Consider the following 12,143-nt stretch of genomic DNA (forward strand, 5'->3'; position numbering starts at 1 on the left):
GAAGGCCATTGTGAAGGAAGAAGTGTGTGGTGGTGCAGGTGATGCTCTGAAGCAAGAAGAAGGGAGCTCTGAAAAGTAATAAAATGGAGCTGACTTAGGTTTGGCAATGACAGGATGAAATAATGCTCTGCAAAAACAGCTCTGCAGATTCCAGGTAAAATTGTCTAAGGTGGGAACTTGGAGGAAGTTGAAAACATTTGTGCAGAAACTCCAGCTTTCTAAATGCTTGTGACATTTGGTCCCTGTGAATGGTCTCCTCTCTGAAATAGCATGTTTTTAAGCTCTGGGAGGTGCTGAGATCTGAGGGATCTTGCTGGGTGAGGTTGCTCTTTGAAGAAATGTTTCCTGCCAGCATACAGGGGAGCTGCAGTTAAATTAATGAAGGCCTTATTGTGTCAGTCAGAGGCAAAGATAGGACAAAGAGCTTGGCATTGTCCAAGCTTTCCCATCCAGAGCCCATTAGTCAAAGCTTGTTCTCTCCATGGGGTTTAAATTAGGAGTGGAGTCACCTGTTCACGACCCCAGCAGCTTTACACAGGACTGAATTTAACTGTGCTGGAAAGGCACTTCTGTGCTGTGCATGAGAGTGGGAAGGGAAAATAAGATCAGCATATTCTGAGTTTTAATGCTAAAGATGAACACTTTTTCCCTGGGGTTGGCATTTAAAGCAGCAACTGACAGTGGACAGTGCATGTACTGGGCAGTTTCCATCATCCCTGGAGGCAATTTCCTCATTAAAATAGGTGTTAACGCTTCAATTCTCCACTTCAGTTGTTCTCCAGCAGGTAGCACAGCCTGCTGACAAGCACGTGTGGAGGGGCTTGTTCACAACTTGAGTTGTGACCCACAGCAAATTACTTGTATTTTTGTTCTGCCTTGGTCAAAGGGGCAGCAATTATTGAGATGAAGGTTTGAGCTGTCGTGGGTCTGTGATTGCAGCAGTTCAGGTGCTCTGTTCAAAGAAAATATGAAACCAAATGATAAATGGGTATTTCTTGTTTCTCTGATTTTCTGTTAATTTTCCTGGTGGTGGAAAGGGGGAGGAAGTTCATCTTCCATCTACAGATACATCTCATGTTCCTTGCTAGCAAACATTTCCAATACAAGAGCTGTGACCACAGTTTAGAAGCAGTTATTTGGAGGGTACTTTGCTAGTCCCATAATATTGCATTCAATTTTCTCTTCTGTTGGAGAGGGGAAATCCCAGAGAGATCTGAAGAACCAAGGAGGCATGAGAAGTGTCAGTGCTGAATTCAAGGTTTGTTGAGAGCCTCTGACTTGGACCAAGAGGTTCAAATTTCCCATACTTTCTCAGGATCCAGAGGAAATGAAATACAACTTCAGATGTCTTAATTTTAAACTCACCTATTATTTTAATAATTGAGTTACCTGAGAAAGGGAAAAGGACACTTTTCATGTTTCAGATTAGAAATAGTAACTTCCTACTTAGAAGGGAGCATCTGACATAGAATTTGAGAAACAGCCAAACAGAAAACCAGCAACAAAACACACTTGAGCCCCAAAGTAGCTTTTGTCTGCAGGAGTATGGTCAGGGCTAATGCAGAGTACACTTAAAAACCCCCACAAAACCAACTTTACTGCTGCTTCTCTTTGAACGGAGTTTTAGAGTTGCTCCATCTTTTGTGCTTATTTTACATCAGGTTGCAGCAAGCACTTCTTCTGACCTTCAAGAATGGGGTGAGAGATTAGGATTTGTTAGCAGATTGACTGCAGCCTAAACATATGTCCTTTGATAAGTCATAGCCTCTTTGTTGTGATTTTTGTGCAGCAGCTTTTTCTCCCTAATGGGTTAGTGATTATCTTGCCACAGGTATTGTGAGGTTTAGCTTAAAGTCTCTGCTCTCTGGGATACAAAGTTTTTTAGTGTCATAAATTAGATTCTTATTTGATTAAAAACAAATTTATGCAAATGACATTTAGGAGTAACTGTCCCCAGGTATGTTCTTTTAGTTCTGTGTTAAGTATTAAATTATATTTATATGGTGAACATCAATTAAAGCTTCTCAGCCTACTCAGACAGATAAAGTAATTAAAATTAACTTCCTGCTTAAGAAATTGAAATATTAAAATCCTTTAGAAAGGGTTCTAAAGGGTTTAAAGGTGCAACAAAGAAAAGTTTTGTGGAGCTTACTGCATGTTTCTGTACCAGATTTTCAAGTGGGCTTAGCTGTGCAAGCCAGAGATTTGCTCAGAGTCACTGAGTGCAGGTTCCTAAATCACCAGCCACTAACAAATTCCAGAACAGTTCTTTGTCCTCAAACTACTCTTCTCCTGCCATGTAGCAGAATAGCTGGCTAATTACTAAATGGAAAAAATTTGGTCTTGATCCTCACCCAAGCCCAGATTAGTACAGAGAATAGCTCAGCTTGTTAGGAAGGAAGGAGTACATTAACAAAATGGGCTTCAGCAGCTTTTCCTGAGAGCATGGGCAATATCTGTCTCTTACTAAAGATAAGAAGTGCACAGACCGTATGGTTGTGGGAGCTTTTAAGAGTGTGAGTCAGATCATCAGCTGTGCAAGGTGCAGCCAGGCTGCAGCAGGAAATAAATGCTTTTTCAAGCTGCTCTCCTTAGAGCTACAAAGCTGCTAATGGTTTTGTACCAGCTGTGTCCCTGGTTCTGAGAAAACCTGCCGTGCATCAACCCAATTTAAATACCCAGCATAAGCCCTTAATGGCAACTATAACACCTGCTCTCTCCTCTTCCAAATGTTTCTGGATACACCTCATGCACAGATTGTTCCTGCAAGGTTAGTGGTCAAGCTGTAGTGTAGGTGCCTAAAAACAAACACACATGTTAACTTTGATTCCCTACCAAACCCTACAAATCCAGTCATGGAGAAAATGATTTGCCTGGAGCACAAAGGGTGGAAGCAAAGGACTGTTAATCTAAATGAGAAATGTTAATATTTGGATGATAACGCAGCACTGAGGACCAGGAGGGGTTGTGTTCTTTTCTGAAAATGTTGGCATTGTCTATGTTTGGCTTTGCTAAAGAACATAACATGTTGGATAGTGGAGCAGGGACCTGCTAGTGAGCTGGAAGTGGTGTCAGGGTGGTTTGCAGTTAAGTGCTTAGTCCTGAATTCACAGTGGCAATGCTGTGGGCTCTTTCTAAGTCCACCCAGCTACTTCAGATTTTTTGTCATGTTAACCAAAGAATCATTAACAAAAAGTAAAATAAAAAATGTCTTTTTGGTTGAGGGTTTTCTTCAGCCATTTTCATGGAAGGCTGTGTTTGCTGCTGGTTTCCCTGAATGAGCAGTGAGTTGTGGATATCTTGCAGCTTTTGCAGTTCCTGGCTATTGAATCACGAGGGCCTGGATCACCTACTTGCACTGAACCTTCCTGTCCCTCTTTGTTCCTTTTTAACATGTATCTTGTGTTGTTGTCTGGAGAAAAATGCTCAGCATCCCTGTGCCAATGAATTAGATGAGTCTGCCTGATTCTGAACAGCTGCTTTAGCTTTGGGTGCGATTTGCCCCTGTGCAGAAATTACAGCTTTAAGACCAGGTATTTCCAGTAAACGTAGGTGAGCCCATGGAAAAGGCTTTGGGCAGGTTTCCTGGTGCTATTTGCAGCAGATCTTATTTTCTGTTAGCTATGGCCACATGGGGACAGGTTTCAGGTATACAGGAATATATATGTATAATATACATATTCAAACAAACTGTTTGAATTGGTATATATAAAGCTCCATGGCACTTTTGAGACTTTATTTGTCCTGGTCATTCTTCACCATCAGTTGAGACATTGGTGAGAACAGCCAAGAAAGTCTTGTTCCAACATGGATCCGACCAGGAGATGGCAGCGTTGAAGCATGCAGAGAGTATCCAAAAGTTAAAACGCCTTTCCCTGAACTGACAGAGGTAAAAAATTACCTTACTTTAATGAGAACATATACTGTCTTAGCAATACATAGTTAAATGTTAATGAAATAGTCCTGTTTTTAGTTTTTATCCCTAACTAGCTAATGCAAGTTAGTAAATTAAAAATGCACTTGGGTTTTTGTCTAAATACTGGAGTCACCCTGGTAATGACTTGATACAAGGATTTTGAAATTCAGGACCCTCTTGCTCAGAAGTGGTTACAGTCTTAAATGGCTAGAAAGATAATAGATGCTAATATTGTCATTTCTGCATACCTGCTCTGTAAACTAATAATAGCTTTGCTCGTAGCTGTAAAATTAGGTTTTCTTAAAGCTTAAATTTAAAAATTCTCGAGCCTTTGGTTTTTCAGTGTTATCAACTTCCTGCCCCTATGATATGTATGCATGTGCACTGACAGGGGAGAAGAGAGTCTGAAAGCTGGAAAATTGTGTTACCTGACCTGGTAAATAAGGAAGGAGCTTATAGGGCAGCACCCATTTTCCCTCTGAACTTGGTCGGTAGGATCTTGATTCTGTCTTTTTACTCCCATCAAAAGATGGGAATAATTCCTGGCTCCAGACCTTGCTTGTGAAAATGAGCATGGCCCCTATCAACAGGGTGCTGTTGTCTGATGCTGTAAGTCAGCCGAGGGCCCACTGCTGGACTCTGTCCATGGCTGGCTCTGCAGATGTTCTGCAGAGAGCTAATTTGTCACAGGGTCATCCCCAATCCGGTAGGATGCACCAGGAACGGCCTGAGTTTGGTGGGCTGTATTGTGCTCCTCTGTGGCAAGCAACAGGCTACATTTGTGTGAACAGCCAAGAGATTAAAAAGCAATTTCTTCCTGAGATCTTGGTGATTAGGGAGCTGAATGGGCTCCCACCGTGCATGTCTATTAATTCTGTAGTGGGTGCAGGTAAAAGCATTGACATGGGCAGTTTCTGTGGAGAGGCTGCACAGTTACATCTTTCACCCTTGGCTGTGCAATTTGCTTATAGCTTTCAGATGTCTGAAGACTGAAGTGCGAATTCTCTCGGTGCAGAGCTATCACAGTGGTGCTGTTTGAACATATTTATCTAAGAAAGCAAACTGTGGGGACACACGTTGTGTGCTTTTACCTTTGGCAGCGTTACCGGGAAGGCACCGGAGTGATTGAGATCTGAGCGTGATAGAGTTGAGATTTTTTTCTGCACCCATCTGTCCAGGCTGTTACTTTTTAAATAAGATACCTGTGAACTTAATCTTGCATACTTCCCTTTAGAGACCTGTTCTCCACATCAAAAGGCTGCTGGGATTGTTATTGATACAAAGGAAGGTACATATGTAGGAACAAACAAGGCAGCGCGTTGGAAGTTCAGGTGCACAGCGAAAATGTCACCGTTCAGTCTGATCTTGGCAGTCGCAGCTCATGGCTTTTTGAGTACCAGAAGTGCCCTATGGAGCCTATCTGACAGCCCTGCCCGGGTGACACGGGCCTTTATTTCCTTTCAGAGCAGCGCAGTGTAATCACTGTTTTTGTTCTTGTGCAGCCACAGACTCCCTTGTAAGCGCAAATTCAAATGGGAGAAACATCAAAGTTAATTTGAAATGAAATGCACCCCAAGTAGTCTGGGGGAAATGGAGACATTACTTTGTAGCCACCCTTCTGCTGCCAAAACTGCAGCACCCCAGATGTCAGGAAGCCACGCTGTGCTCTTTGTCTGGTCTTGATTGACTAGATTGTTTTCATCCGAGCCTTTTTAAAGATTTCCTCCTTCCTCCATATTTTTAAGGAATAAAAAGCTAATATAAGGACATGGAGTGTTATGAAGCATGAAGTTCTATAAATATTTATGCTGAACTATCAAACAACTTGACAGTTCTTATTTTCTTGACAGATTGGGGTCACTTGTTATTTTTGACCCTGAGAATTGAAGAGCACATGGAGTTAGATCTGTTTGTAATGACTTTTCGATATTGTTGTCTGGTAAACTTGTAGCAATGTAACAGGATAACAGACTTTTTCTTGGTGTCTTCGTGAAAATGAAACTTAAAACTTGTATTGTGTTGCCCACAAATGACCACTCAAGTTGCTGTCTCTCTGCAATCTCCAGTGAATTCCTGTACTTTCTTTGGCACATGTGGATTTCCCACTTAGCTGCTTGGTTTGCCACTTCAGACGGGCTGCTCTGAATTTGAAGTACTCTGTGATCACCTTTATGTCTAGGAATCATAGTGTGCTCCTGAGTCCAGCACAGAATGGGGTCAAGGAAGGCTAAAAATCTGGCCTGTGGTGTCTCCAGTGTTTTGCCACCAGTCCCATCACTGCTTTAAGTATCCCTGGAGCCAACTAAAGAAAAACTCTGCTTAAAAGTTCAGGTGCTGATTAACAGGCATTTTCCAGAGAGATAAGAGGCTTGTAACTCCCACATTTCAGGATCCTCATTCCTTAAAATTATATGCACATAAGCTTAATCCCTACCTGAAGCCGAAGTGGCAGGTGAATGTTTTAAAGCCAAGTTTTAAAGCTTATTCAGAAAAGCTGGACCTTTATGGCAGCAGCCATGTTATTACAGCCAGCTGCAGAGGACTTTCTTGCCTTGAAAACTCATTGTCTAGGAAAGGATCAATCCAGTGTTTCACCTTGAATGCAATCTAGTGTGCGTTTATTGTGAATATATTGTGTGCATCTAAAGCTGACCAGAATGTGTCTTGCTATCAGTCACTAGAGGGCACAAAGGAACTACCAAGGAAAGAAGTTTGTTCTTCAGATCCTAAATCTCCAGTTTAGATATGTGAAAGAAGAGGGGGAAATTTCTGTAGCTGCTAAAAGACAGAATGGCTTCAAATTTGGTTTCACTGGTGATTTTCCCCACCCAAATCTAGCTCTACTTTGAAAGTTAAATATTCCAAGGGTCCTTTCATGTTCCTGTTAGTATAATATTGTGTTCAGAAAGTACATGGCGCTCAGAGCAAATACATAAGCTGCTTATAAACAGCTTTTAAGTTCAACTCCTATAATTGCAAAAGTGATTTCCTTGTTTGTCAGGTTGCTGTATGAAACGAGTGTCCACTGTATGAAGAGAGAGACAGCAAAGGGAATTGCTCTCTGACCCTCTGGTTCTTCTGCAGGTGGCGTGTCTCATACGGGTTCCATCTGAGGTCATCAAGCAAAGGGCCCAGGTTTCTCCTTCCTCGAGCACCCTCCGGATTCTCTCCCAAACCTTGTACCACGAGGTGAGTTCAGAGCAACACTTCTAAGTTGTTTCATTCTTCCCACTCGGTGCCATATGTGTCCAGAAGCATTCCTACAACTTTATTCCAGTTCTGTGCTCTCCCAGCACTTTCCCATCTATTCTTGTTAGAAGCGATTGGCATGTCAGGATTGAGGGAACCAAATCCCCGCCTCTTCCTTGTATGTGCACTTACATGCATGCTCCAAACAGCTCTTTTTGTGTGGGGTACCTCCATTTAAATGGGAGAAAAAAATTATTTAAAAAAAGGGATTTAACATTCCAGGTTCCAAAGCTCTGCTTGTATGTATGCAAACAGTCCTTGTCTGGGACAGCAGAACATCGAGTCTCTGTGTGTAGAATTTGCTGAATGGTCCCCAGTTTTTGAAGCAGGCTTTGGAGGGGGTGTCCTAAAGGCACTGTTTCAGAGAGGCTCTATGGGAGCCAGGAGGAACTCTGGAAATAAGTGCTCATCCAGTATTGGTGACTTTTGAAAAATAAGGGCTTTTGTAATCTTCCCAGGAGTTATGCTGTTCCCTCCTGCAGAAATCTGTTCGCCTCTGGTTTTGCAGAGTCTCACAAGGCGTGTTTTTCAGGTTGTATTCCATAAAAAAAAGTGGCTCCTGAAAACACTGAGGGGAGAAATACTATACACAGTTCTGAGTGTAAAATAAAAGCCAGGAGAAGGAAGACATAAATATGATCTTTAAATGATTCACTTGATTGTTATTTGCTTTGAAATGAAAACTATTGTGATAACCTTGCACAAGAGGTTCACTGGAACTTCTTTCTGTGACTTGATCATTCTGCTCTAAAAGCTGGCGTTCTCAAAACCATATGTTTTTCCCCTTCTGTGTTGCTGTCCAGAGAATCATAAGCCTTTCCAAACACTTGAATGAACTACCCTATAATAGTAAAATAGTAAAATAATTTTATATATACTTATAAAATAAGTTTTATTTGTTTTGAATGTTAATCAGCTGGTTAAAAATGTAAAATATTTGTGTTGATAAAAGCTCTGAATCAAGGCTAAGAAGGTGAAAATAAAACCCTCTGGCACTGTAAGTAATGGAACACAATATACAATGTTACAACGAATATAGTCAATTTGAGGTTCAGGTGTGACACTGGGTAAGGCTGTAATGCCTGCCCTGTAATCACTGACTAATTGTGCTCTTTGGCAAACTAATTCCCTGTGGATGATGCTTTCTTTTGTTGTTTTACAGGGTGTTCAAGGACTTTATCGGGGTTATAAAAGCACAGTATTAAGAGAGGTAAAACACTTGTCTTTTTCTCTTTTTTTTAAAATCGATTCCTTTGCCTCACTTAGTTTTCTAACAAGAGATAGTTGTTCTGATCAATTGCTCAAACCATAAGCTCTAAATCCCAGTGTATTTCATTCTAGATAAGTTACTGATCTGTAATTTAAATGGAATACTGATAATGTGCACTAAGAAAACCTGTGATACATATGTTCTGTCTCTCGGTTCTGTCGCTGCTAAATCGAAAATGGAGGGAAAGGTATATGTTAACATGAGAAAACCACAAACTAAAGTACTGGAAACTTTCTCAAGTCTTGTGATTGCATCATGTGAACTATATATGCCAACAATGGTGAACTGGTGGCATCAGGCCAAGTTTAGCACAGACAGATTTAGGCTTTCTTTAAATATATTCGTCAGCAGATGCCAAGAGATTATCTGTCATCTGTATATAGGGAGGATTGTGCTCTCTCTCTTTTTTTCTTTTTTAATGTGTGAAAGAAATGTATTTAGTCACCCAGTCTGTAGATTTGATATGGCATTACTTAACTCTACATCAGAAGTACTTCAATGTTGGGAAAAAAAAAGTGGGACTAAAAATATTTTTGCCTGCTTGGCAGAAAATTGTTCCTAAACTAAAATCTTTTTATAAATGTAATGTGAATTCCAGGATTAGTGTCAGGGAAGTGTTTGATATGCCGTGTGGACTGAAGGCAGATTTTGAAAGAAGTAGAAAAACCTACTGAGAAACTCCCAGTCTATGGTAGTTTCAGAATCAGATCCCAGGAGGTCATCTTTTGACAAAGCAGAAGTTGCATCATGTATATGTAGCTGAAACAGAGATGAGGCTTGGTTTCTGTGAAAACGTAAAATCACAGAAAGGTTTGGGTTGGAAGGGACCTTAAAACTCATCTTGTTCCAACCCCCTGCCATGGGCAGGGACACCTTCCACTAAACCAGGTTGCTCCAAGCCCTGTCCAATGTGGCCTTGGACACTTCCAGGGATGGGCAGCCACAGCTTCTCTGGGGAACCTGTGCCAGGGCCTCCCCACCCTCACAGGGAAGAATTTCTTCCTGACATGTGATCAGACATAACCTGTGTTGTTCAGGAAGGTGCTTTATGTGTGTATGGGGGGGTTTGTCCTTTCCTTACATAACTCAACTGAGTAAAATAGCTTTGGGTCTTTCCTTTTCTGTTTTAACCACGGGTTCAGATCTGTTGGCTGTGTTGCCACTGATAATAAAGCCAGTTGCAGAGGCCTTTTAAGTTTTGATTCAACAGCTCTTTTAAAAGCCTTTCTTCATGCTGAAAACTGCTTTTAGGTACAGTTATGTTAGCCAGCTCTTGTTACAAGTATGGAATAAAGATGGGTATTACCTAAAATAAGAAATACAAAACTTAGTGTTCCTTAAAGTGCTGACAAATGCTAATGCACTGCAGTCTATTTTAGCAGTTTTGAGTGTTTAAAAAATTAGTTATTTGTGCAAAGATGACACCTGCTTTTCTGAAACGTAACCTCCACCACAGCTTTGTCCTGTACTTATTTTCTGGCTCACTAAACACGTTATTCACTCAGATTTCATTTGCAGACGGGCAAAAAAGGCCAACAAATACGGATCATTTTGATTTCTCTGAGGGGTTCTGAATAAATGAATAAATTTAGATCCCATTGAATACAGATTTTGCATACTAACAGGTAGATAAAACACACAGTTGCTACTGGGTGCTATTCTCCTTAAAATTTGTTTTGACATATGTCAGGGTGGTAATTAATTTGCAGACCATATTCATGGCACAGTGTGTGACCCTGCTGAGATAACTTTGTTTACTCAAAATGGCAGCACTTTGTTGGAAATTTAATGGGGGTCCTCTCCATTATGTGTATTCATAAAAGATCCTTCAGAACTGATTTCAGTTGAAGTATTGCTTTTTGGGAGAATCTGTCCAATAGAATGAGAAATAAATGATTACCAAATGAAATGTGCTTTCTCTTCAAAATGAAACAAATCATAGGTGATGTTCAAAGAGAAAAAAAAAATCTTTGAATTTAACACTGTTAAGACTGATGCATTTTTCTGACATTATATTTTATAAAGCAATGTCCAGTTGAGTAAGAGCAAAATATTGCACCTTCAGCTGGAGCTGTTGTAAGGATGACATTTAATCTTGGGATTTTTCCTTAACCTTAAGTACATTTTTTCCTTTAGAGAAAGTCTTTATTTGCACGTAAAAATCTATATTAATTCATTATTGGACATATCCAGGTAGCTGCATAGCATGTATAGGCTGACATTTAATTCCAGCTGACTTTTTTACTTACAGAGTTTGTTTACATGCTTTGGTTCTTCACCTACACAAACCCCTTTGTTTAGTTACAGTGGAGTGGGATTTTTTGGATAGAGGGGCTTCAGTGCATGATTTTTCATTTAAAAGAAGTAATTGGAAGAGGCTGGGAATATTGATGCTTTTCAGATGATGATATTCTCGCACTGCCAAAGTTCTTGAGCCAGAATTTAAGAAAGGTTAATTTTAGCTGTTGCACTGGGATGAAATTTTGTGTATTACATCAAGCAGATTTCAGTGCCTGGGCAGAGATCTGCTTGCCAGTTGATTGGACTTCAGTGGGAATGAGTCTGTTTATAAATGGAGTGTGATGTTGAAACCTCATATTTTTACTACAGCATAGCAGATCTTTTCAGGGCAGCTTCATGTAATTTGCTTTAGCTGCTGTGCTGCTGCTGTTCTGGTGAAAGGTAGTTGTTTCATCCTTCCTTTTTGATTCTCAGTCTTTCACTTATCCCTTTATCTTCTCCTCAGAATACTTTCTGAGCAGATGAATATTGGTAGAGAAAGAAGATGGCTAAATAAATAACGCTTTCGGAAATAACTGTGTGAACCTCAACGCTTGAAAGTTTTGGCTGTGACTCTTTTCACCTACCTCCCTTTTGGTGACTTTTCTCTCATCTCTGTTACTTTTTGGCCTTTACATCTTCCTTTGATGTAGTTACACTGAACTAATCCTAAAATGGAAGGGGAAGTGAGGTACAGTGCATCATTCTATTGGCAGTAGAGACCCGAAAGAGACATCTGTGCTCCAAGAGAAAAGCTTTTATAGTAAAGCACAAAGTGAGAGTATGGTTATTAGGTTGCTGAATGAGACTTTGAATAAATGGCAGAAATCGGAGGCTGTGAAACGATGTGGAATTCCCATGATGTCATTTCCAAAGCAAATCCAAGTGGGAATTGTCCTTTCCTATGGTTGTAGTGTGCATCGGTGTGGAAAGTGGATTACGCTACTAAGAGCAGTCAATGAACAGGTAAATTTATTCATGTTTTCCACAACAGAGACAAGTTAATTTGTAAAATTAAAAAAATCCAGCCATCTTATAACAAGGCAGGACCAGACTATAAATCCACTGTAAATCCACTAGAATTTCTTAATGGGAATGTAGTTCTGCTGCTGAGATCTTATATAAGCAAATGGAGCCAGATTTTTAATTCCTGCATAATTCATTTTATTAACTATGACCAAGTAGAACATCTGTTAAAATTCCATAATGTTCAGTTCATGGGAAAAAGAAAGAAACCCCTGAGTTCCCGTTGGAGCTCTTCCATTTCCGTTCATGTTACAGGACTCTAGCAGATGTCTTAAAGGACATTATTATGAATGAAGGGGCAACACAAAAGGAAAAGAAGAGCTTTGTCCAGTTTCCCTGTGTACAATGAGTTACTTCACCCTTGGCATGTCTGTGTGCAGGTTGCATCTTTGTGCCAGTGGT

The 12,143-nt window shown here is 40.4% G+C and overlaps 1 protein-coding gene across 3 annotated transcripts in view; it reads left to right on the plus strand.

The window, feature by feature from the left end:
- The window catches only part of SLC25A26 (solute carrier family 25 member 26), a 97,929-nt gene that overhangs the window by 13,145 nt on the left and 72,641 nt on the right, over positions 1-12,143 (plus strand). For all 3 annotated transcript variants that reach the window (XR_003536950.1, XM_027700384.1, XM_027700385.1), the window contains exons 4-5: positions 7,001-7,105; positions 8,328-8,375. Coding sequence is in view for 2 of the 3 variants with exons in the window: in XM_027700384.1 (XP_027556185.1) it covers positions 7,001-7,105; positions 8,328-8,375 (153 nt within the window). In the remaining variant the exon portion in view is untranslated. The remainder of the gene's footprint in view (positions 1-7,000; positions 7,106-8,327; positions 8,376-12,143) is intronic.

The sequence above is a fragment of the Neopelma chrysocephalum genome, unplaced genomic scaffold (genome assembly GCF_003984885.1).
Source record: "Neopelma chrysocephalum unplaced genomic scaffold, ASM398488v2 Primary Assembly neopelma1_147, whole genome shotgun sequence".
NCBI classification, from domain to species: Eukaryota; Metazoa; Chordata; class Aves; order Passeriformes; family Pipridae; genus Neopelma; species Neopelma chrysocephalum.